General features: G+C 37.2%; 2 protein-coding genes across 4 annotated transcripts in view; both read left to right on the forward strand.

Moving 5' to 3' along the window:
• The window catches only part of EED (embryonic ectoderm development), a 30,194-nt gene extending 29,239 nt beyond the window's left edge, over positions 1-955 (forward strand). For both annotated transcript variants that reach the window (XM_060605424.3, XM_060605425.3), the window contains 2 exons: positions 182-255; positions 621-955. In XM_060605424.3, coding sequence (XP_060461407.1) covers positions 182-255; positions 621-747 — 201 coding nt within the window. In that variant the 3' untranslated portion in view covers positions 748-955. The remainder of the gene's footprint in view (positions 1-181; positions 256-620) is intronic.
• Positions 956-16,204: 15,249 nt separating this feature from the next.
• Positions 16,205-27,050, forward strand: part of HIKESHI (heat shock protein nuclear import factor hikeshi) — a 42,305-nt gene continuing 31,459 nt past the window's right edge. The window contains exons 1-2 of one of the 2 annotated variants that reach the window (XM_078433023.2): positions 16,205-16,435; positions 20,711-20,948. In XM_078433023.2, the coding sequence (XP_078289149.1) occupies positions 16,406-16,435; positions 20,711-20,948 (268 nt within the window). In that variant the 5' untranslated portion in view covers positions 16,205-16,405. The remainder of the gene's footprint in view (positions 16,436-20,710; positions 20,949-27,050) is intronic. The other variant, XM_060605423.3, reaches the window with a different exon arrangement.

The following is a 27,050-nucleotide window of genomic DNA, read 5'->3' on the forward strand; positions in this document are numbered from 1 at the left end:
GGTATTAGTTGCTCTTATCCCCATTTACAAATCCGAAATTTAAGATGGCAAAGAAATAATTATAAGCATGGCCATAAGCTGGAGCTGAGGTTTTTCTGGAATATGAGTATGTCTTAGGAATGCTTGAATACTTTATAGCCTATTTTAATAATTGGATGTTTAAAAAAATGTGTTTATACAGATGCTTGCATTGGGCAATCAGGTTGGCAAACTTTATGTTTGGGATTTAGAAGTAGAAGATCCTCATAAAGCCAAGTAAGTATTCAGAAATTTTATTGATAATTACTGCCTTTTTCTTAAATGTTATGTCAGTACAGAGGAAGTAATTGATACTTAAGGTACCATCCTCAAATCATTTTTAACATTTAAATGGCTCAGTTATTTTAAAGCATTTATCTTTTATCACAGTGACTGGTTATAAGTATCTTGGTGACAAGTTACTTTTTTAATTTAAAATGTACCCAAATTTTATGAAAATTGAGGTTGAGCTCTTAGTGATGTTTTCAATGCATTCTATAGGACTTGAAACATCTATTTGTTTTCTAATTTACTGGCTTAAGTTAGATACTGACAACATTTTCTGTGAATGGCATTTAACCTGTTGTCTTGTTTTCCCCTAGATGTACAACACTGACTCATCATAAATGTGGTGCTGCTATTCGACAAACCAGTTTTAGCAGGGATAGCAGTATTCTTATAGCTGTTTGTGATGATGCCAGTATTTGGCGCTGGGACCGACTTCGATAAAATACTTTTTCCTAATCAAAATTAGAGCGTGTTTTCTGTGTATAATAGATTAATGTATCTTGCTAGTAAGGGCACATAGAGCATTTAGAGTTGTCTTTCAGCATTCAATCAGGCTGAGCTGAATGTAGTGATGTTTACATTGTTTACATTCTTTGTACTGTCTCCTGCTCAGACTCTACTGCTTTTAATAAAAATTTATTTTTGTAAAGCTGTGTGTTAGTTTATTTTCATTGTGATAAAGAGAAATGTTGAAAGTAATAAAAGTATGCCCTTTTTTGTAGTGATCATTTTTGTAGTTCTTTTACCTGAAGAAAGCTATTATAGGGGCACCTGGATGGCTCAGTTGGTTAAGCGTCCAACTTCAGCTCAGGTCATGATCTCACAGTTCGTGAGTTCGAGCCCCGCGTCGGGCTCTGTGCTGACAGCTCAGAGCCCGGAGCCTGCTTCAGATTCTGTGTCTCCCTCTCTCTCTGCCCCTCCCCACTCGTGCTCTGTCTCTCTGTCTTATAAATAAAACATTAAAAAAATTAAAACAAAAAAAAGAAAGCTATATAATGTAGTGATTAAGTGTAAGTTCTAGAACTAAACTGAATTTTAAGTTTTACTGTGCAACTATAAGCTGGGCTAAGTAACTTAACATCTACCTCAGTTTCCTCTTGTGTGAAACAGGGATAAGATACTCATAGAGTTATTAAGGATCAAATGATTAGACACGTGGGAAGCAGCCAGAATAGTACTTGATATACATGAAACCCTAAATTACATTATTTATTTTTACTGGAAATCGTATTTCCTATGTCTTCGTATTTCTTCTGTAATAATATCATAGTGATTAAATTTAAAATTTAGAGTTGGCACATATGATTTAATTAAGCTATCTGCACTATTAAAAAATATACTGCTGTTTGGTTTGCAGCTAGACCATAAGTAATCTGAGTGGATATTTTGCCATTAGAGCAAGTGAGAAGAGGACATAGAAGTTTGAATGCAGGGGGTTGAAAAATGAAAGACATGGATTATGTACAGTGTTACTGTCTGTTTTTCCAGAAAGGTATTGCTTAAGAGAAATAGATTGAGGGAATCAGACTTGAGAGTAGTTGATTGTTTTGTTCCAAACATAAGGTGCTTTGTATACACTTATGAACAAGAAGAAATAACAAGAATGAGAAAATCCCCCAGTTAGGACCAACATGACATGTGGAGGAATTAACCTGAAGCAGAGGGAATGAAGAAAACCTGAGTAATCGTAAGGTAGGAAGTAAAATGAGGGGACCCAGCATAAAGTACAAAACTGAATTTTGTCAAATTTTGAGATGATGAGCCTTGTTTTTTTACAAAAACCCTGCATATCCACGAATATACCTGTATTTAATACCTTTTTGGATGTGCTCATTGCTTCTGTTTTTTTTTTTTTTTTTTCTTCCTATTGCTATAAACAGCATTTTGGCTAATAGCTCAGTACACAATTATTTCCATGCTCATCTGTCAGAATTAATGAAAGGGTATTTCTATTAATGTACCAAATTCACTTGCTCCAACTATATATGTTGGTACCCATTTCACTTTTGTTACTAGTTCCTATGTGTGTGTCTATAGATAAGCAGTTGGTAAACTTTTTTGTAAACAGCTAGGGAGTAAATTTTTTAGGCTTTGTGGCCCATACAGTCTCTGTCACATTCACTCAACTCTGCTGCTATAGTGTGAAAGCAACTATACACAATCTGTAGACAAATGGGCCTGGCTGTGTTCCAATGAAATTAATAAAAACAGGCAGTAGGCCATATTCAGTTCCCAGACCTATAGTTTGCTTGCCCTTGCTGTGGATACTGTTAAAACTAAATCTTGAGGCTCCTGAGATTGCTGAAAATTTAGGTCAGATAGCTCACAAAGATCACCAAATAGGCAATGAAACAAGTGCTATGAGTGATAATTGGAACAGTAACCTGTAACCTAGACCACTAAAGACCTTAGGTAACTGGAATCAGAAAATGTAAAAGCCACATTTAAAATTGCATCTCTTGCCGGGTACTCGACCCTTGACTTGCTTTCTTATTCAACATTCAATGATCTAGCATACAACGTAACTTACTTGGGTTACATTTCTCCTCCCACTGGGATATAGGCTTTATGAATGAGGGTAGATTTATTTTGCTGGTACAATCCCGGCACATAGAACAGTGCCTTGCACAAAGGTGCTCAATAAATATCTGTGGAAAAGAATGAAAAGATGCAAACAGAAAAAAGAGCAAGCAGTAAAAGACTGCCAAGGCTGGCCATGAAAAAGTATTTTCATTGCTACCATAATACCCAAGAGTGTCATGTGGACAGGGAGAGAGATGGTGGTTCTGGCATTTCCAGAATGTCTCCCATTTCTGTTGCAATCCTAGCCACTAATGTGCCAGTCTGCTTCAGTTGCCACCAAGCCAGAACTTTGCCCCAAACTAGTATGTCCTGAGAAAAATCCCCCCTAATTGATTTCAAGCTGGATGAGGGACTGATACCATATCCCTATTGTAGTCTTCTGTGGTGAGGCAAGGAGCTCACCAGGACAGCAGATTTTTTCAAGCCTCTCTGTACCACAATGTGAAGGCCTTGTGTAGTTTTGTTTCCTGAATAATGGGAACCAGGAATTAGCATCCATCTGGGTCTACCCAGAGCCTGATGCTTGATCTAAATTCTTTTCCAGTTATTCGCTGAGTATTCATTCTAGTGCTGTAATGAGCCACAAATTTCTTCATGTAACTTCACATCATGGAACCTGTTTTCTTTCTGGATTACAAAATGCGTTTTGGACAGTGAGGACACTTGAAAGTGCACACTTAGCTCACCTGGATCTCTAGCTGAAAAGTGGGGAATAAATTCTGTTCAGATGTGTTAACATGGAGGTATTAAGCACTGTAACATTGTCCATTTAGGCCAAGATCATGTTCATTGCCTCCAAAGGAGCCGAAGTCATGATACTTTCCAGAGTGGGTGAGTAAAACAATTTTTGTGTATGGATTTCAGAAAGAAGTCTCTGGACTCTTGTGCTTCAGTGGACCCCACAGCATTTTGGGAAAGAAATGTAGAATAATTCTCTTTACGTGGGTAATACAGAATAATTCCAGAGAAACAGGACACTTTTGGTCACTTGAGGGCCTGTTGCAAAATGAAATTGCAAGCCTCTTGTTTAAAAAGCAGGAAAAAGGCACCAATATAGTACTAAAAATGCAAAAGCTTTTTCCTTCTGTAACTTCTTAACGGTATTTTAAAATTTGCTTTTAATGCCATTCTAAGTAAAAATGCCATTCTGAGTTAAGATTTTGCATTAGCATGAATTTTACCATTAATCTTCATATTGTATGATGGCAGTTTTCAATGCAAGCATAAAAGCATGTAACTCCTATTAAAATTATGCAGTTGGTATTTCTTAGCTTGTACTTTCACGTGTGTTCAGTTCTTGCCAGTACAGTGAAAATGCAGGACAAATTAACATTTCATTTCTTGATACCACACATTCTACCAACATTCTCTGCATTTGACTTAGTGATTTTAGGACAAAGGAAAACAACCATCCATTATCCTATCTTTCCCTTTTTTGTGTGTCATCTTTAGTGTAAATGGTTGACTAATACAAGGAAGTAACATAAGCAAGAATAGCTTTGCTTAGTTGTTCAAGTTTCTTTAAATACCTTGTCTTCTTTGTTCAAACCAAGTTCTGGTTCACATTGAAAGCAAGGCCTCTTGGGGTTGTCAGTACCCCTGCCTACTCTGTTGTAGATGAAACATGCTTACCCTGCACTCATGTTGTCTTGCTGAGTTCTACACATGGTTCCAATGGAATTCTTTGCCCACGGGAATCGCAAATGCTACATATGAATAGAGAGGCAAGGGACAGTAAACATACTTTTGCACATATCCCCTCTTCACATACATGCTGCCCAGTCCCAGTGGACTTTACTTACAAAATTTCAGTTCAAAGAAAGTTACTAAGAATGTCAAGATGGGAACAGCAGAGTCATTAAACTAAGCATGGGTTCTCTCTGAGCTTAGTGTCCAGTACTACTGAATACGTTACTACTGAATACCGTGAAGCTGATTCTTCCTGGAGCCGACCTGAGGTCCTGTGCCTCCTTTTTCTCAGAAACTCCTGGCACTGACAACTCTGTTGATAGGTTCTCATTTCGTTTCTAAACTATTTAGTCTTGTTATCAGTCTCTGGCTCTATCTTGGTTTTCTTTGGTCCATTTGAATAATGAATAGAATGATTTTTCCCCCTTCTCCCCTTCTCTCCACATTTGCCCCCAAAAGAAAAATACCTTTCAGCAATAGGAAATAAGGCAGAGGCTGGGAGCCATGTTGTCCTCTGTGGGGAGGGACTTGAGTCAGAAGAAATCTATGAAGAAGGGTAGATGGTTGCTGGGGCACCTGGGTGGCTCAATGGTGACTCTCAATTTCAGCTCAGGTCATGATCTCACAGTTTGTGAGATTGAACCCCGTGTTGGGCTCCACGTTGACAGCACAGAGCCTGCTTGGGATATTCTCTTTCTCTCTCTCTCTCTCTCTCTCTCTCTCTGCCCCTCCTCTGCTCACACACACGCTCTCCCTCAAAATAAATAAATGAATGTTAAAGAAAAGATGGTTGCTATTGCAGACATGACAAGTATGATGAAGTCTTGGGGCATTTAGGAGGCAAAAAAATTGGCTAAGAAAGGATTGGGATATAACTTAGGTTTATCATCCCACAGGATACTGGAAAAGGGCTGGATTTAAATTAAATGGTTTTAAAGTCTCTTTTCAAGGGGTGGCTGGGTGGCTCAGTCAATTGAGCCTCCGACTCGATTTCACCTCAGATCACGATCTCATGGTTCTTGGGACGGAGCCCCGCATTGGGCTCTGTGCTGACAGTGTGGAGCCTACTTGGGATTCTCTCCCACTCTCTGCCCCTCCCCACATCTGTCTCTCAAAATAAATAAATTTAAGGAAAAAAAAAAAGTTCCAGGGCGTCAAGGTGGCTCAGTCAGTTTAGCATCTGACTTTGGCTCAGGTAATGATCTCACTGTTTGTGAGTTCAAGCCCTGCATTGTTGGGCTAGCAGCTGTCAGCGCAGAGCTGCTCTTGGGATTTCCTGTCCCCCTCTCTCTGCCCCTCCCCCACTTAATCTCTCTCTCTCTCTCTCTCTCTCGAAAATAAACATTTTTGAAAGTTTCATAAAACAATACACTTACCATGTATGATGTATTCTGATGTTTTCTATGCCTTTTTTTTTCTTTTGGTAATGTGATTGTGACGCACTAAGTTGATTGCACAACTTAATAATCATCTCAACCTACAGTCTGACACACACTGATCTAGGGGAAATGAGCCTAGATGGCTTTTACCAAGGAAATTGGGAGCAAGACCCACATCAGGGGCTTCTGACTGGCTCAGTCGGTAGAGCATGAACTCTTGATCTCAGGGTGGTGAGTTCAAGCTCGCATTGAATGTAGAGCTTACTTTAAAAGGAAAAGTGCTAGATGGTCTCTTTAACCATAAAATATAGCTCTAACGCTATAAAATTTCTAACTTCCCCTACATTCATTTATCACCTGTGGGTTTCCCCTGTTGTGTAGAAAATGACTATCATTTTGGTATTGAACTAGTGGATTTCTAAAAAGATTTCTTGCTATTTTGTGGTTATTTTCTGCTGCAGAACAAGACTTTAGTTGAATTAAAGCAGACTCATTTCACTTTCCTTGCTTCAGTTACCCCAGGCTGATGTGAAATTTACTAAGTTGGGTGATTTCTGTTACATTTCATGCAGTGAGTTGAGGGAGTGTGTATTTGTGTTTAATACCATTACATTGCAGGTTGAGAAAGTCATTGATTGTGAATATTGGCCATTATTTGATTTTTTATTTGATGGAACATTTGAACTGCTAAAGTTTTGTATAGAACCTTTTTTTGGTCCGGTTGTTCTCTTTGAAGTTTCAAAATGGTTGCCACAACTTCAGGTGTCACTTTTAGTTATGTTAATGTACAGAGGGAAAAAGTGATCATCTCTTCATGTAACTTTCTTAAAACCAAGAAACCTATCCCAGTACCCCCAGCGACTCTTTTCAGGTTTCATTGACCAGAATTGGTGTATAGGACTGGCCCTAAACCAATCATTGCAAAGGGATAGGAAAATTGTTGGTTAGATTAAGCAGGGTCTTCGTCTGGGGCTCTGAGCCTCATGGAGGAGGGATGGCTTCCTAACAAAAATAGCTTCTGTTAGCAAGGCTGAAGGGAGGAAAATGGATGTTAAATAGATAACTACTAGTGATCGTTACAGGGAAGGAAAATTAATAAATAAAAAGTAATCACAAATTTTGAAGGAACTACATAGAAGTTAGCTTTTGCTGCATAACAGAACATTTCAAATTTATTTAACTCAGGATTCTATTTTGGCTGAGCTCGGCTGATGGTTCTGGTTTTGACTGTGTTCACTCATGTGTCTGCTCAGTTGCAAATCAGCTTGGTAGCTCTGTTCCTAGGGTTTGACTTGTTAGCTTGAGCTAGGAGGGCCAGGTGTCTTTCTTTATCCAGTAAGAAGCTAGCCTTGGCTTGTTCCTATGGTAGATTGGCAAAGTTCTAAGAACTAGAACAGACCCTTTTAAGTATTTTTGAGGCTAATGCTCGGAACTGGCATATCACTACTGCCTTCTTTCCATCAAATCAGGTAAAAAGGCCAGGCGGGAGAAGAAATAGACTCCATCTCAGTGTGAGAAGCTGCAGAGTCATGCAAGATCGTGGACACAGGGAGAGGAAGAATTTGTGATATTTTTGCAATGTGCTATAGGTGATAAATAATGGGAGAGTCACTCAGTTCTCCCTTCAAAAGAGAACTATCACTTGGAAAGTTTCAAATCACCAATATGTCTTGTTCTGAGCTGAAGTTCTTATACCAGTATGATTGTTATTGATGATTTCCTGATAGTGTTTGTTTTAAGCATCAAAAAGTTCAGAAGATGTGATGCTGGTGATTCAAAACAGTAATGTTAAAGTGACATAAAATCATGGACTATTCAATGCAAGGAATTTTAGAGAGTAATCCAATTTGTTATTTTTTCACTTTTGTAAAATTAGATTTTATTATTAATATAGGCACATCGTTTAAAAAGTCAAACTGGGTACAAAGGCTTTTAAGAAAAAACAGTAGTTTTATGCTCATGTTCTGTTCCACAGAAGCAAGCACTACATTTTTAGCTATTTCTTCTTTATTTACCTTATAATTCTAATATGCAGTTGTTCTCTTTTGATTCATTTGTTTTGATACACATATATATATATATATATATATATATATATATATATATATATATATATTGACTACGTTTGAAGAGGGTTTTAGCTGTCATACCTGCTCTTCCTCTTCTCTCATCTTCTTAATGTAGTTAATAACAATTTTTATTTAATCCACATTTGGAGCTTTATTAAGATAGTATAGTAGGCTGAATAATGCCCTCCCAAAATAGTCAGATCCTAATCTCTGGGACCTATGATGAATGTTACTTTCATTATATGGAAAAAGAGACTTTAGGGGCACCTGGGAGGCTCAGGGTCCCTGATGTCAGACTTCTGACCTCTAGAACAGTAAAAGGATGTCTGTTCATTGAAGCCACCAAATTTGTGGCAACTTCTTACAGCAGCCATAAGGAACAAAACATTCATCTACGTATTGTTTTGTGCTAAGTCACTTTATTGTACAGTTTTATGTACAATATATATATATATTTTTGTACTATATATATATATATTTATGTACTATATATATATATATATATATATATATATATATATATATAGTTTGTTTGTTTGTTTGTTTATTGATTTATTTAGTGATCAAAACACCCAACCTAGGGCTCAAACTCAGGACCCCGAGATCAAGTGTCACATGCTCTTCTGACTGAGCCAGCCAGGCGCCCCAGGAATTTTTTTTTTAAGTAGTACTTTTTTGATAATTTACTGTCCAGTGTTTTCTTAATTTTCCTAGAAATTCCCATACTGACCCTCCTGGACTGATCTTCTAATTTTATTCTCTCCTGATTTCCACTTCTTTCTTTGCTCTCTTTCTGGGATAGTTCTTTGACTTTATCTTACAACCAAACCAGAAAGTGTCTCTTGATTTCTTACACTTTTAAGTTTCATGGGTTCTTTCTTGTTCTTTGATATTCCACTTTTATAGAATTCTATTTTTATTTTAATTCTACAATCTCTCTCTCTCTGGATAATACCATAGGATTTTATTAATTTTTTTTTTTCCTGTTCTCTATTGTTTTTGTTTCTACTGAATTTCCCCACCCCACCCTCATTCATTTACTTTGGTCACTCTCTTTCATGATAGTGGCTTTACTCAAATGTCTGGTGATCCTTAGTGGCATATTCTATTTATAAGCAAAAAATATGGGGAGACCTGTTAACTGGAATGTTTCACTATACTAGGATTAGGCAGATAATCAGTTTTGTCACCAAAGATTTCAAGACCACTAACTGTATCTCTGGCCTGTTTGTTTTCTCCTGAGAAGGATTTTCCAGTCTCCTGCCTGGGGAATGTGAGCCATGAAGGCAGTATTGTGGAGCTAGGAGCAGGAAAACTTCCATATAATTCCTCTGTCCCAATCCAGGATGGCCCATTTGCTCATAGACACTTTTGCATAATTTTTTTGATGCTATTTTAAATGGTACTGATTTTAAAAAACAGTTTTGTTGAAATATAATTCACGTACCATACAATTTACCTACTCAAAATGTATAATTCAATGATTTTTAGCATTTTCAATATATAGTAGCAACCATTACAATCAATTTTAGATCATCTCCATCACCTCAGGAAGTCTAAGGGGAGGGGAATAGGAAAATTTTAACAGCCATAGAGTTTCAGTTTTGCAAGATAAAAAAAAAATTCTAGAGATCCATTACAACAAGGTGCATATAGATAATGCTACTGTCATGTATACTTAAAAAATGGTTAGGATGGAAAAAAAAAGAAACACTGTATCCTTTAGCTATCTATCATCTCTATGTCCACATCCCAACATACCCCAGTTCTAAAAAATTACTAATCTACTTTGAGTCTCTATATATTTCTCTATCCCAAATATTTCATATGAATGGATCATATAATACATGGTCTGTTGTGGCTTTTTTCACTTCATATAATGCTTTCAAGGTATATCCATATTGTAGCATATATCAGTACTTCACTTTTTTATGGCCGAATAGTATTTTATTGTATGCATATACCACATTTGTTTCTCCATTCATCCATTAATGGACATTTCACTGTTTCTACATTTTGGCTATAATGAATACTGCTGCTATAAACATTTTTTGTATGAACATTTCTGTTGCTTTAAGCCACTCAGTTGTTGGCAATTTGTTATGGCAGCTCCAGGAAACTAATAAAGATCCTTTGCCCAATAAAAAATTTCTTTTTAAATTTTTGAGGTGTAAGAATCCTTTATGTACTTTGGCTATGGCTCCCTTAACAGATACATAATTTGCAAATATTTTCTCCCATTCTGTCAGTTGTCCTTTAATTTTGTTTAATGGTTTCTTTTGAAACAGTAAAGTTTCTAATTTTCATGAAGTTCAGTTGATCCTTTTTTTGTTTTATTTTATTTTTTTGTTTTTGCTCATGCTTTTAGTGTCATATCTAAGACTCCTTTGCCAAATCCAAGGTCAGGAAAGAGTTTTCCTCAAAGGGTTTTATAAGTTTTGGTTCTTACATTTAGATCCATTTTGAATTAATTTTTGTATACAGCATGAGGTAAAAGTCCAACTTTATTCTTTTGCATATGGCTATAAAGTTGTCCCAGCATCTTTGTTGAAAAGACATTTCTTTCCCCCATTGAATGGTCTTGGTGCCCTTGTCAAAAATCAGTTGACCATAAAAAAAAAAAAAAATCAGTTGACCATAAATATATAGTTTATTTCTGGACTCTGAATTCTATTCCATTGATCTACATGTCTATCCTTGTGCCAAAACCACACTGTCTTGATTGTCATTGCTTTGCAGTAAGTTTTGGAAGTGGGAAGTGTTAATCCTCCTAGTTCTTTTTTTCCAAGATGTTTTGGCTATTCTGGGTCTCTTGTAATTCATTATACATTTTATTTCATTTTTAATTTTTTTCAAATTTTTGTTTAAATTCTAGTTAGTTAACATATACTGTACCGTTATAAATTTTAGAATCAAGGGGTGCCTGGGTGTCTCAGTCAGTTAAATGTCCGACCCTTGGCTTCAGCTCAGGTTATGATCTCACAGTTGATGGGTTTGAGCCCCACATCTGGTTCTGTGCTGACAATGCAGAGCCTGCTTGGGATTCTCTCTCTCCCTCTCTCTCTCTCTCTCTCTCTCTCTCTCTCTCTCTCTGTCTCTCTCTCTCTGTCCCTCCCTGGCTCACCTGTGCTCCCTCTCTCTCAAAGTAAATAAACTTAAAAAAATAAAATAAATTTTAGAACCAAGATATCAATTTCTACAAAAAGTCAACCAGGATTGTGATTGAGATTGCATTGAATCTTTAGACCAATTTGGGGAATATTGCCATTTTAACTATATTAAGTCTGCTGACCCGTAAACATGGGATGCTTTTTTATTTATGTAGATCTTTAATTTCTTACAATAATGTTTTGTAGTTTTCAGAATACAAGTATTACGATTTTTAGTCAAATTTGTTCCTAGGTATTTTATCCTTTTTGATGCTATTGTAAATGAAATTGTCATCAGAATTTCATTTTTTGATTGATCATTGCAAGTGTTTAGAAATACAGCTGGATTTTGTATGTTGATCTCATATCCTGTAACCTTGCTGAATTTATTAGTTCTAATTGTATGTGTGTGTGTGTGTGTGTGTGTGTGTGTGTGTGTGTGTGTGTATTCCTTAGGACTTTCTATATACCAAGTTATGTCATAATAGAGATAGTTTTACTTTTTGATTTCCAATCTGATGCCATTTATTTATTTATCTATTGATCTATCTATCTTGCCTATTTGCTTTGGCTGGAACCTGCAGTACAATGTTGAATGGAAGTGGCTAGAGCAAATATCTTTGTCTTGTTCCTGATCTCAGGAGAAAACATCTAGTCTCCCACCATTATGATTTAGCTGTGGGATTTTTGTAGATTCTGTTTATCAGGTTGAGGAAATTCCCTTCTATTCCTTGTTTGTTGAATTTTTTTTTTTTTTTTTAATCATGAAAGGGTGTTGGATTTTTACATGAATTCTTAAAACATGCTCCTTCTCCCCTATGGATGAATTAGTAAAAGATATCCCTCCCTGCCTGAATGATATAGAAAAAGTCATCCCCCATCCTCCAAGTGGATGTTTTAGAAAAAGCCATTGTCCCTTTGGGTGGACTTAGTCTCACACTGGTGTGTTTGACTTGGTGAGCCAAATGCTCATCTCTTACCTGGGTGTCCTTATTCAAGAACTAATCTATATATGGTGGACTCACCCCATAATCACTTTCTTCAGTATCTACTTTCCTAATGTCTAGGGCCTCTTTGATTCTTTTTTTTTTTTTTAAAGAGAGTTTATGCCGGGGTTCCTGGGTGGCTCAGTCAGTTAAGCGTCCGACTTTCAGCTCAGGTCATGATCTCGTGGTTCGCGAGTTCAAGCCCCGCGTCAGTCTCTGTGCTGACAGCTCGGAGCCTGGAGCCTGCTTTGGATTCTGTGTTTCCCTCTCTCTCTGCCCCTCCCCTACCCATGCTCTGTTTCTCTCTGTCTCAAAAATAAATTAAAAACATTTAAAAAAAATAAAATAAAATAGAGTTTATGCCAATGGAAGATGTATAGATGAGAACCAGATATAAAATCTTGCATCAGTTTTAAGTAGTGTACCTGTTTCAGTCTACTGACTTACCTCTGCCTTCTGTGGTCCCTAGCAACTCCAATTCCTGAGCTTCTCTGGAATTTATTATCTTTCTCTGTAGGTACCTGAATTTGACCTTCCTCTGTTCTGCTAAGTCATTTGTCTTTCTTCACCCACTTTTGATAGGTATCTTTTTTCTTTCTTTTTCTTTCTTTCTTTCTTTCTTTCTTTCTTTCTTTCTTTCTGCTGGTATCTTTTTGACTTGGAGTTACAGATATCTTCTAGTTCAAAGAAGATGGAGTTTGTGCTTCTATTTCTTATTCTCCTTGTTGTGGAAAAGAAAATTTTTCTTAAAGAGAAAAAATATTTTTGCTCTCTTTAAGTCAGAATTCAATGCTCTCATTCTGGAAGTGTGTAAACCTAATGCCCCCCCAAAATGAAACAAATCACCTCATTCCTAGGCTAGTTAATGAAAGAGCTAAAACTAGAATTCAGAATTCCTGATTCCCTAGCCCAAACTTAACAATGAATTTATTGTTTATCCATAGAAGCATACAAGTGAGCGCTGATAGGTAACTTTGAGGTCCTAGGGCAATTTCATGAAGTTTTCCATGAAACTCCTTAATAATATAACATAAATGGATTTCAGCATTTGTTCAAATGTTGGTGTGAATAGGAGAATTCACTGTCCCATGTCTGTCTATTCTTATTTCAGAAAGCTCTGATTATTAGAAAAAAATTTTCCCCTAAAATGTTTTTCTTCATTTCCATTATCCTATTCTGCTGTCTTTAGTTACAAAGAGCTATTATATGTAAAAATAATAATATAGCTTGGTGAATAAAAGGCTGGTTGTTATAATTTGGAGAAAGGATACTAAAATCACTGCTTCTAATTCTTTGCCCAATGTTAGATCTGGATTATTCACCAGCAAAATGGAGAAAAGCCTGAAATTCCACATAACAAAGATTGGGATAATTAATCAACAGCAACTTTAGTTTATAAAAATAATTTCTAAGTTAGCTAGCTCTCAAACCATTAAATAAAACTTCTGTGTAACAAAATGAATGACTAATTATCAAGGGATAAGATTCCTGAAGAAAATATTTGAGTCAAGTGGGAGGTTGTATATGAAATTGCCAAGTAAGTATTATAGGTACATAACATAAGTTGTGTAAGCACAGAAAGATTGGAAAGTGTGAATTGCTCAGAGAATCAAATGTATGGTAAGGGTATAGAAAGGAAAAAATCTGGTCTTTCCTCTGGGTTTCTCTTCACTCTCATACTACTACCATACTCACAACACTTCGGACACCAAAGGTGTGGATTTTTTTTTTCCCCCACACCAAATAATTCTGTGACACCAGCTGGGTGTCCTACAATTTAACTCAATCCTGACACTACTTGGAGATAGCATCAGATCACACAGGTTAAGAACTCAATCCCACAAGACTGTCCCTCACTTAAAAAAATTTTTTTATGTTTATTTTTGAGAGAGAGAATGATAAAGCATGAGTGGGGGAGGGGCAGAGAGAGAGACACAGAATCCAAAGCAGGCTCCATTCTTTGAGCTGACAGCACAGAGCTTGATGTGGGGCTCGAACCCATGAACCCTGAGATCATGACCTGAGCCTCAGTAAGATGCTTAACCAGCTGAGCCACCCAAGCACCCTAACTGTCCCCCACTTTAGATGCCAATTACAAGTAATAGGTCTGGGTTACCCACAACTTTTGTCCAACATGGCCACAAATTGGAGGTTCCCATGATTTCCTCCCTCTTGGATTCTACTATTTACTAGAAGAGCTCACAGAAGTTGGGGAAACACTTATGTTTACCTGTTTGTTAAAAGATATGATAAAGAATAAACAGCCAGATGAAGAGATACATAGGACAAGGTCTGGGAGGGTCCCAAGTGTAGGAGATTCTATTCTCTTGGAAATGGGGTGTGGTGTGTCACCCTCCACACTATTGGGGTTTTATGGAGGTTTCCTCACATAGGCAAGATCAATTAATAACTCCATTTCCAATCCTTCTTCCTTCTCTGGAGAATGGGGCATGGGGCTGAAAATTCCAGGCTTCTAATCATGGCTTGGTCTTTCTGGTGACCCGCCCCCATTCAGGAGTCTACCCAGAATCACCTCATTCGAATAAAAGATGCTCTGTAGTGCTCTTATCACTTAGGCACTTAGGAATTTACAAGCATTTTAGTGCCCTATGTCAGAAACTAGGGGTGGAGACCAACATATTTATTTTTTATTATTTCACAGAGTACATGGTGGTTATGAAGACATAGAAAATCTGTCAGGAAAGGTAATAATGTTAAACACTAACATTTTATTAAGCTATATTCTGGCTATATTTAGTACTTTTAATGCAAGAACCTTCATAACAATCTTATGATGCAGATACTATTATTATCCCATTTTACAGATGCAGAAAAGGAGGAATGAGAGTGTTAGGTTAACTAACCTAAGGTTATATAGTTAATAAATGATAAAGAAGGACTTCGAACCCAGGCAGTGTACCTACCCCTCAAGAAGTGATCTTATCACAAATGGTCTTTCTATTTTGAAGGTTCTAGGACTTTTTAGGTAGGAAGTTGGAGACATTGATAGAAACATCCTCTTCTCTCTCTTCACCTTTGGCCTGGCTATCTAAAAGGAATACCTGAAATAAGACAAGTGGTTGCAGTTTTTGGAACCAAAGCGGAGGCCAGAGGATTGTTACAAACTCTCTGATCCTCCATATGTAACCTGGGTTTGGGAGGACAGACCTGTTGATGACTGGTATTTCAAGTAGGGTAGAGACCCTTGCGAGGGGATACCCTACCTTCCTATATAAGAAGAAAGATAATTAAGCTGTGAAAGGAGAATGAGTATTGGTGTCAATCAGTACTTGATGCCAGTTCTTTTGGCTATTGTTTTTCACTTCCTATGAATCTTTTCTGCAAATGCACATAGAAAAAAGTAAGACATTTAAAACCCCCATAAATTAAGCGCTGCCACCTATTGTTTTTATACATACTAACTCATTTAATCCTCTCAGCAATCCTATAAGACAGGTACAATTATTATTCTTATTTTACAAATGAGGACATAAAAGCGCTAAGTTACAAAGTTATATAGTATCTTGCTTACAGTCTTACAGAAAATAAATGGGGGAGCTAAGTGAAGCTGAAACGAACAATAAAGCTGCCAATAAGTACTAAACAGCTGATTAAAAATTAGTATTTTTGAGATACCGTGTAGCAGAAAGAGCTGATTTGGATGAGGACTTGGATTCAAGCTCCAACATTTAGTGCTGTGTAAAGATTAGGGGCTAGCTGGTCACCCTGGGCAATTTCCTGGCATACCAAAAGGGAGACAGTAATACCTACTTCATAAGGTTTTTGCCAGGATCTAGTGAAGTGATTATTGTAAAGCGCAGTGTAATCCCTAAATGTCACACAACCGTGAGAAACAACTACCGGCCCACAGTTCGGAAATTTGGGATCTGGACAATCCTGAAAAACAAGCCCTATTGACGCTCCTCCCGGAAACCGGAAATCGACGCAGGGCCCTCTGGGATTTGTAGTCTTGAACAGGCTCTGGCATGATTTTCTCCCTTAGTTGGGGAGGCTCGTTGTAAGCCCCGGAAGTACTCGTCGCCCGAGGGGCGTGCTGGCTAGGAAGTGGGGTCAGAGGCCGAGCGGGGCAGAAGGCGTTCCTGCCACTGGCCTAGTTGCTATGTAGTGGAGGGGCAGGCGTCGTCCCGCATGTTCTGGAACGTTCTTGGGCTCGACTAGGGCAGGAGCCCCAGGACTTCTAGTTGCCGGCTTCGGGTCCCTGCCGGCTGAGCGGAGTCGCCGCCATGTTTGGCTGCTTGGTGGCAGGGAGGCTGGTGAGGATGGGGCCGGGTGGTATCAGGAAGGGGGCAGGACACCCGAGGGCGAAGCCCCGGGAAGGGGAGGGTGCTCCGGTGCAAGAGATGCGGGGAAACCCCTTAAGTGTTCTTTCCAGCTACATATTAGGGTGGAGAGTGGGTGTTGGGGTGTTCGTTCTCCTTTGCCCTCAGCTCTGTTCAGTCATTTAAATAGTAGCCACGTTAGCTACCATTTATCGAGTGTGGATTATCTATATGCTTGGCAATGCACGCCTTTTGTCCATTTCTCATAATTTCAGCCTTCTAGGTAGCGCTAATTTGGCACTTCACATTTAACCCTCGTAACTCGTGAGATAGTTATTATAATTTCTGTTTTGCAGTTGAGGAACTTAAGCTCAATCGGCAGTTTATTTTAAAAAAATTTTTTTAAACGTTTAACAGAGAGAGACAGAGCATGAATGGGGGATGGCCAGAGAGAGGGAGACACAGAATCTGAAACAGGCTCCAGGCTCTGAGCTGTCAGCACAGAGCCCGACGCGGGGCTCGAACTCACCGACCGAGAGATCATGACCTGAGCTGAAGTCGGATGCCTAACCGACTGAGCCACCCAAGCACCCCTCAATCGGCAGTTTACACGCCTGAGCTCATAAAATAAGTTAGAGATAAACCTGGCGTTTGAATCTAGTCTGTAACATACTGTTTCTAAAAGATTAAGGTACCGGGGCAGTGTATATACCTTTTCGGGCCTTTTGGAAGGACCCCAGTAAAAATATGCTTATGGTAATTGGAAGTTGGCTGATAGAAACACCTAAAACTTAAGTGTGAGTCATAGCTGAGGTACCCCAGAAGGGTATGAGCTGCGAAAATCCTTACTGGTCCAAAGAGATAATAACCTGCTTTGCCAGATGATTAGCGTTAAATGAGATCACCTAGAATTGTTAAGGAATAATCTGAGAATAATCAAGAGAATGAACCTTGCTTCCCTTAGAAACCACCCAGAAATCCACTTCAGACTCTACTCCTTTCACCCAGAGTTCTTTTTCTTTCTTTTTTTCTCCCTGCTTAGTTAAATTTTGCAGCCCCTTTGTTGAATTAAAATTTTTACCAACTTTTGATAATGTGTTTTGTGCGTTAAGAAACCACAAAGATAAATTGGAGATGACTAGCCTCAGAAAGTTTATTGTCAGTCTCTTGAATGACTGGGAGGCCACTTTTGGTGATGGTGGTAATTGGTAATATTGGTGAGATAACTTTGGATTGCTCCCTGCTGTTGGCAGGGAAAATGAAAGGACCAGCCTGGGGTGAGTGTGGGACTTGTATGAATGAGTGTCCTTAATGAATGGTATTTAAAATGTGTGTATGTGTTTTGTTTTTATTTATTTTTAAGTAACCTCTGTCCAACGTGGGTTTCACCTCATGACCCCGAGATCAAGAGTCACATGCTTTAGCAACTAAGCCACGGAGGTGCCCGTGTGTGTGTGTGTGTGTGTGTGTGTGTGTGTGTGTGTGTTTGTGTGTGTTTTAAAGAAAAGCACATAGATCCATGTATCTCTCACGTTGTCAACTGATTGGGAAGGACATTTAATTATAGCAATACCTGTGTCTACTTACCTAACACCTAACCTCTGTAATGGAAATACAGTAGAGGTTTCTTTCTTTCTTTCTTAACGTTTATTATTGTTATTATTATTATTTTTTTTTTTGAGAGAGAGAAACAGAGTGGGGGATGGGCAGAGACAGGGAGACAGAATCTGAAACAGGCTCCAGCCTCTGAGCTGTCAGCACAGAGCCAGATATGGGACTCGAACTCATAAACCTGGTCATGACCTGAGCTGAAGTCGGAGGCTTAACTGACTGAGCCACCCAGGTGCCTCTCCAGTAGGGGGTTTCTTAAAGATAAGCTTTTTGGGAGGTGTGTGACTCTTAGTTAATCAAAGAACATGTTAATCACAATGAAGGGCAAATAGACCTAGAGACATCCAAAACTTAACTTCATTATTCTCTAACCAGAAACACCCACTTAACCTAAAATTATGAACTCAGTTTCATTCCTTGAAAATTTTTTCTTCACTAAAAGAGTTCTCTTTTCCCTAAGGTCAAGGATTAGTGTGTCATAATACAGATTTACAGAATGGTGGTTGTTAGAGTTGACGTTTAACAAATACTTGTTTTGTCTGATGGCTATTTCATGCTTTGTAAATACCATAATTTCATATGTTTTTTTAAGATTATGTGCATGCCAAAAACTGGTGAAATTGAATTTAATACTAATACAGGCAGTTTGTCTTTCTATTTATGTTTTTCCTTTGTTTTGTTCTCTGTGTTTAAACTGGACAGTTTTTAATAGGGTTGGAAAACTTCAGAAGAGGAAATCGAAACTTGATTTTAAGAACATTCATCCTTAAAAAAAACAAAAACAAAATAAAACCAAAACAACAACAACAACAAAAGAACATTCATCCTTCATCTCTTGGGAGTAAATTTAGGGCAATTCATATTAGATTATTGATAATATGTAACTAAAAATTTTTAAAGTTTCTTTGTAGGAGTAGCTAGGATATTATAAAAGAAAAAAAGTAGTGGCACCTGAGTGGCTCAGTTGGTTAAGTGTCAGACTTTGGCTCAGGTCATGATCTGGTGGTTTGTGGGTTCGAGCCCTCTCAGGCTTTGTGCTGACAGCTCAGAGCCTAGAGCCTGCTGCAGATTCTGTGTCTCCTCTCTCTCTCTCTGCCCCTCCAGCCCCCCCCCCCCAAATAAGTTAACATTTTAAAAAATTAAAAGAAAAAATAAGCATTTTTGTAACAGCAAATACTAGCAAAGGAAAAGAAGTTACATTCTGGGTAATAAGAATTGACCATTAAGAATCTTAAAATACTGGTAGTGATTCAGATTTGGTGTTTTGGTCAATAGTCAATGGCCATAGCAATTAAAAAGAAAACGAAAAAACGTTGTATCATGTTAACTCTTGACGCCTATCGACCTGAGTGCCCTCAGAATTACTACTTTTTGCTAATGGATGTGATATGGCAATTACCAATAATTTTTTTGAAGTCGATAAAAGAATTTTCTCTGTGGAAGTAGATTTCTCAAACTTCAAAATAAGATAAGATCTCATTCTAGAAACTGACATTCAATTCTAGAACCGAAAGTTAGATTATGAAATGAGTCAAGAGGAAACTTTTATAGGTTCCCACTTAGCACATTCTGGGTAGAATTTTTGCATTTTATGTACAGTTGATTTTCGTTGTTCACAATAGTTAGGTTCTGTGAAGTCAGTGTGAACATTGATTTGGTAAATAATGAATTGTTTCCCCTAGGGGAAATACAGGGTTAGGTTTCTTTGAGCCTCTGATCTGATGACAGTTTTTATCAACTTATCATTACATAACTTTGTTTTTTGTATGTTTCTGTTTAAAGGCATGTTATTTAATATGTGTTGTTGATTCATTAACATTGAACTTAACAGCCAGTAACACCATAACTCATTTCTGAATGAAACTTATGTAACATACTTTCTAAATAAGGCACATAACAACCTTTTTGGACTTAGGAATACCAGCCAGCATTTCAGTGTGCCATTTTAAATATCAGAATCACCAACAAAAAGCAGAAAATACAAACATGGCAGTAAATTGATTGTGAAAAGGACACTCGTTTACAGTATGAGAGCTGAAACAAGAAGGCACAGCTAACTTTTTTCCACTTCAGCTGGGAACATGTGCATTAGGCAACTCAGAATTTTTGCTGCTCTGCCCATTAACATGTCCATGAATGACCACCATAGGGTGATGAATATTGATTTTGTGCTTGGAAATAAATTTTAGTGAGTAGACAAATTAGCAAATGTGGAATCTGCAAATAATGAGGGTTAACTAATTCCTTCTGGATTGCTTACCCATTTTAATTTCCTGAAGTTCTTTACCTTTATACTAGAGGATAAGGCTTTGGTGGTGTGGTATTTTGAACAGCCTTTCATTTCTGTAACATACTGAAGCTGTAGTAATTTACTTGTGTAAGTAAATTCCTTTCAGGGCACTTCAGAAAGAATTTAGTTATGTTTTTTAAAGGTTACACTCATTACATGATCATTTTAAGGCTGAATATGTATATATTTGGATTTTCTTTTTAAATTTAACACTGGTATATTTGGAAATTCCATATAGACTATCAGATTAACCTGAGGTTATACTGGGTATAATGTCTATAATTGCTTATACTTGGTAACAAGCAATACTGTAAGTGTTCTAGAAACTCCTCAAACTATTGAACTAAGATGAGTTTCTTATTTTCTAGGTGCAAACAGCTGCACAGCAAGTGGCAGAGGATAAATTTGTTTTTGACTTGCCTGATTATGAAAGTATCAACCATGTTGTGGTTTTTATGCTGGGAACAATCCCGTTTCCTGAGGGAATGGGAGGATCTGTCTACTTTTCCTACCCTGATTCAAATGGGATGCCTGTATGGCAACTCCTAGGATTTGTCACAAATGGGAAACCAAGTGCCATCTTCAAAATTTCAGGTCTTAAATCTGGTAAGAATAATATTAAAATAATTTCATAATTAAGCTGTTTTGTTAATAGCATGACATAGGATATGGCTCTTTTTTTTTTTTTTTTCATTATGTTTTTCTGGTTGCTAAAGTGGTATATTATTTTTAAAAATTCAGATGATACCCAGAACATTTGAAAAGTAAAAAGCAAAGGACCTCTTTCTTGGCTCTTCACATTTCCATCCTCTGTCCCTGGAGAGAACAACTCGCTGTTGTTACCTTTGTATGGTATATACTTTTGTAAAGGGATTTTATTGGGTGTTTTAATAAATAATGACAAGGCATCTCAGAATTTGTGATACGCATCTGTGTTTTAAATAAACAGACAAAGCAAGTAGACGTGTTTATGAAATAAAATGAGAGTTCTCTTTTTTTTAAATGAAGATTTTTGAACTTTTAGATTTGATTACCCTCCAGTGTTTTTCTCTTGGTTGTACTGACATTGCAGGTGTCAGAACTTACAGGGGCATAATCCTTGCTTTGATGCTTTGAAGTATTTTGGAGAAATGTGAGAACAAAACTAGATTAGGTGCTAGTTACTGCCACTGAATCTCCGGTTCCCTTGAAAATCTAGATGAAAACAGACATGAAAATTCTTAGTACATTCTTCTGTCTATTGAGTCCAAGGAAAAATTATATTTAGGCAATATATTTATATATTTAACAAACATTTGGGTATATACTATTAAGATTTAAAGATAATGATTAAGTTCTTGGTGGAGATGACTCATACTCTTATAAAGGAAGATAGTTTTGTAGACCAGTAATTAGAAGGGTGCAGTGTAATAGTGGATGTTTTTACAAGGTGCTGAGAGAGAATATACAGGGGAGCAATTAACTCTCAAGTGGATTGGGTAAGGTTTCCAGGAGGAGGTGATATTGGGACTCTTGGGAGGAGAAGAAGCTTGTTAGGCCTGTGGGAGGCCTATTGGACATTCTCTTCTAGGTGGAGATAATATGTGTATAATGGAGAAATTTTGAAAGTGTGGTGTGCACAAAATGGTACAAGGGTAGGATAGGCAGGCATGGATCAAGAAAAGCTTTATGTATCATACTGACTCATTTGAATTTAATAGATTAGCAATTTTAAATGGACTTAGAACACAGGCCTATTTGGTAGTATTAAAAAAATGTGTGACATAATGTAAATACTCAAAAGTTTACATGTACTCTGAAGCCTATCCATTTTTCCCTCCCCATAAAGAACTGCTCCAGGGACGCCTGGGTGTCTCAGTCAGCGTCTGACTCTTGATTTTGGCTTAGGTCATGATCCCAGGGTCGTGGGATTGAGCCCCATGTTGGGCTCCGTACTGAGAGTGGAGCCTGCTTGAGATATTCTCTCTCTTTCTTCCTCCCTCCCCCCTTCTTCCCCTCCACCCTGCTCGCTCTTATCTCTCTCTAAAGTAAAATGGGGGAAAAAAAAAAAAAAGACCTGCTCCTATAGGTATAGAGGAGCCGGTAAACAATTTTGGGTACGGGAGGTGATATGATCAGGTTTTGTTTTTAGCCTGGGGGCTGTGTAAAGAATGAACTGGAGCAGTTCTGGCCAGATAATGGACAGTTAAGTGCTGTTATTTTATGTAGTTGGAATTCTACAAGAAGCAGTGGGAGAAAGAGAGAGAAACAGAAGGTAACAATATTTAAAGCTAAATTCTGTTTAGAATTAATGATAAATACTTATCTCTAGATTTAAGAAGCAGGACAAAATCCCTACAGTCCTTCTCAACTGGGGTTCCATGAGATAATTATGCTAAATCCTAAGACAGTGGTTCTTAAAGCATGATTACCTGACCAGCAGAATCAGCATTAGCATTAGCATCACCTGGGAGCTTGTTAGAAATGCAGATTCATGGCAGGACCCCAGACCTACTGTGTCAGAAACTGTGGGTGAAGTCCAGTAGTTTATAGTTAAATAAGTTCCCCAGGTGTTTTGTATGCTACAGTTTGAGAACACTAATGTCTCATACATTTAGCATGGATTCAGTTCTGAATAGTCTTAGGGAGAATTAAGAAAATAGTCATTCTCAAATCACTTTTTCTCTTTTATGTGACTGTGCCTAAAAATAAATGAACAATCTGTAAGTAGAAGGAATATGAATGGACAATTCAGTACATCCTCATGAAATTTCTGGGCCTTTACTGGAAAGAGAAAGTAATAAAGGAATCAGAGAGAAAAGATAAGTTATTTGTAACTGGATGGCAGTTAGTTTAGCAGACTTATCATGAGTGAATAGAGGCCAAAACTAATAGATTAATATCTTTGAAGTGCCAAGGAGACATAAACTAACTCTCAAAACTTTAAAGTAATGGAGAAATAAATATATTGAGTTGGAGGTGGAGAGTTTACTACTCATAGACTATTACTGAAAGAACTATTGAATACTTGTACTTTATAGGAGAAAATTGAACCCACAATGTAGAAGAGCATGCAAGAGGCAAAGTTTAAGATTGGTAAACACGTAGACTAATCTGGCAATGTGATTGTATAAAACAACACAATAAATAACTTAAATGCAGAAGAATTAAATACCGTACTAGAAAATAATGCATAAGACAGGAAGGGTAGTGATCTGAGTTAAAGCTTTCTGAGTTCTTACTGTTTAGAAGGGATAATAGTATTCTACTTTCAGATAATCCTGTTAAAATTTAAGGAAAAGTTAAAAAGTAAAAGCGTACTATATTAAAAACAAAATAAGATGGATGAAAATAATTTCAATTATGTCAATTATCAAAACAAATGTAAACAGGGGCGCCTCGGTGGCTTGTCGGTTAAGTGTCAGACTTCTGCTGAGGTCATGATCTCACAGTTTGTGGGTTTGGGCCCTGCATTGGGCTCTGTGCTGACAGCTCAGAGCCTGGAGCCTGCTTCAGATTCTGTGTCTCCCTCTCTCTCTGCCCTTCCCCACTCACACTCTGTCTCTCTCTCCCTCTCAAAAGTAAATAAAACATTAAAAAAAAAAAAAAAAAAAAAAAGAAATGTAAACAGAATACACTTGCCAGAGAAGACATGGAGGCTCCAGGATGGAATTTTTTTTTTTTAATTTATTTTTTAAATATACATCCAAGTTAGTTAGCATATAATGCAATAATGATTTCAGGAGTAGATTCATTAATGCCCCTTACCTATTTAGCCCATCCCCCCTCCCACAACACCGCTAGTAACCCTCTGTTTGTTCTCCATATTTAAGAGTCTCTTATGTTTTGTCCCCTTCCCTGTTTTTATATTATTTTTGCTTCCAGGATGGGATTTTTTTTTTAAAAAGCCGCAAACAAATAATTATGTTGCTGCTTATGAGGAATGGATCTAAAACACCTTAACACAAGGAACCAAAGAAAAAAAAGTCACAGATATATTAATTTTAAGAAAAACTAGACTAAGACAAAAGCATTATCAGGATTTAGAAGAAGATTCATTAAGAATGAGAGAATTCATTAGGAAAACCAAAATATTTTTAGGAAAAGATAAGTCATGTATTTGTATATGTAACTTCAATATCTATTTAAAAATTGACATTTATTTATTTACTTATTTTTTAAGTTTACGATTATTTTTAGTAATCTCTACACCCAATGTGGGGCCCAACTCACCACCCAGAGATCAAGAGTTGCATGCTCTTGGGGCACCTGGGTGGCTCAGTCGGTTGATTGGCTGACTTCAGCTCAGGTCATGATCTTGCGGTCTGTGAGTCGAGCCCCACGTTGGGCTCTGTGCTGTCAGTTCAGAGCCTGGAGCCTGCTTCAGATTCTGTGTCTCCCTCTCTTTCTGCTCCTGCCCCACTTGTGCTCTATCTCTGTCTCTCAAAAAATGAATAAACGTTAAAAAAAAAAAAAAAAAGAAAAAAGAAAAAAGAGTTGCATGCTCTTCTGACTGAGCCAACCAGGTGCCCCTAAGAAATTGACATTTAGAATGATAAATGGTATTAATATTTATCTAACCTCTCTTGATAATTAATACATCAAGTAAATAAAATATTAGTAAAATGGAGGATTTGAATAAAAGATTAACAAGCTTGAGCAAATGACATTTATAGAACCCTGTACCTAATAATTAGATTATACACTTAAAAAAAATTTTTTTTAAGTGTTTATTAATTTTGGAGAGAGACAGTGACAGAATGCAAGTGGAGTAGGGTACAGAGAGAGAGGGAGACACAGAATCTGAGGCAGGCTCCAGGTCTGAACTGTCAGCCCATCGCTCGACCTCAGGACCTCAGGAACCATGAGATCGTGACCTGAGCCAAAGTTGGACACTTAACTGACTGAGCCACCCAGGTGCCCCAGATCATGTACATTTTTAAGTACAGAGAACATTTATGACATTTGACTGCATACCAAGTCATGAAGCAAAATGCAGTAAATGGCAGATAATCGGTATGTAGCCTATAATGCAACGTAATTACAAATCAAAGGATAAAACATTGTTAGGTTTTGAAATCTTCCCTTTTGCACGTAGCTGTCCGGGCCCAGATGGTTTTACAAAGTTCAGTTCAACCATTATGAAACAAATTGTTCATCTTATATAAGCTTTCAGAGAGTAGAAAGAGATGGTTACCCAGGTTATATACATATTTTATTAATGTTTATTTATTTTGAGAGAAAGCAAGCTGGAGAGAGCGATTGTGAGGGAAGGGCAGAGAGAGAGGGAGAAAGAATCCTAAACAGACTACGCTGTCAGCACATAGCCCCACCCGGGGCTCGATCCCACAAACTGTGAGGTCATGGCCTGAGCTGAAATCAAGAGTTGGATGCTTAACTGAGCCACCCAGGCACCCACCCAGCTTATATTTTTAAGCTGGTACAATCTTAATACCAAAAAGGACAAGGACAGTATGAAAGAGGAAATTTGGCCTCTGTCAATTTTATTTATTTAAGATTTTTATATCAATGTATATAAAATAGTTACAAAATGAATTCAACAAGATACCTTTTCTTACTTTTCATGGTAGAATATTAAAGCATATACAAAAGTAGACCAGATGGAACACTGAACCTCTCTGTACTCATCACTTAATTTCAAAAACGACCAATTCACGGACATTGTTATTTCTTTTATATTCCCACTCACTTCTCCCTTGTATTATTTGGAAGCAGATTCCAGAATCGTAACATGTAGTCCATAAATATATTTGTATGTGTCTTTAAAAGAGAAGGTCTTTCTTTCTCTTGCTTTTTAAAACAGAACCATAATGTTGCTATCATGTCTAAAAACTAAGGATAATTCCTTAATATGGAATTCAATGTCTAGTGTTCAGATTTCCAGTGATTTCAGAAGTTTTTTGTTCATATATTTTAAAGTTGTAAATACTTTCAATCAACCTTGTATATTGCAACTGGTTGATCTCTCAAGTATCTTTTATAAAAATTACAGGTTCAGTGTATTTTCTGTTCTCTATTTCCTGTAAATTAGTTGGATTTAGAGGTTTGATCAGACTTCATTTGAGATTATTTTTAAAAAATTGTTGGTAGGATTATTACAGGTGATAGTATGTTCTTTGATCAGGAAGCAAGTAAAACTTTGGATTGTGAGTAACTTTTTCTATGAGTGTTCTGCAAGATGAGCAAACATTTCTAATAAATTTTAACTGAATAAAGGAGCGATGTTTTGGAATATGAGTAGTACGTGATGCCGAACATCACATGATCACAACTGAGCCAATAGTTCTTGAAATTCTCTTTGATATACAAGTGCTTTGGATTACAAGCATGTTTCCAACGAATTATGTTCACAAACCAAGGTTTTATTGTACATGGTTATCTCTTTTTGTAAAATTAACATCCATAAATATGCAGTGCCTACATTTGTTAATTCAGTGGGGGTTCAAAATCATCATATTCTAATTCTGTTATTTCATTTATTAGCTATAAAGAGACTCTTGAATATCTACTGTTTGGTTACCCAGAGGTAGAGTCATTATAGGAAGGGCATAATAAATGCTTGCCTTTCCTTTTCATATATTAGTGTTCAAAAAATGAGTTGATTTCCTAACATCCAAAAGTAGTAAGCTTTTTTTTAAAGATTGTAAAATCATGGAGTTATGTGGTATATATTTATTTATGTTGTATGTGTTCTAACCATTGGCATAC

The sequence above is a fragment of the Panthera onca genome, chromosome D1 (genome assembly GCF_046562875.1).
Source record: "Panthera onca isolate mPanOnc1 chromosome D1, mPanOnc1 haplotype 2, whole genome shotgun sequence".
Classification (NCBI taxonomy): Eukaryota; Metazoa; Chordata; class Mammalia; order Carnivora; family Felidae; genus Panthera; species Panthera onca.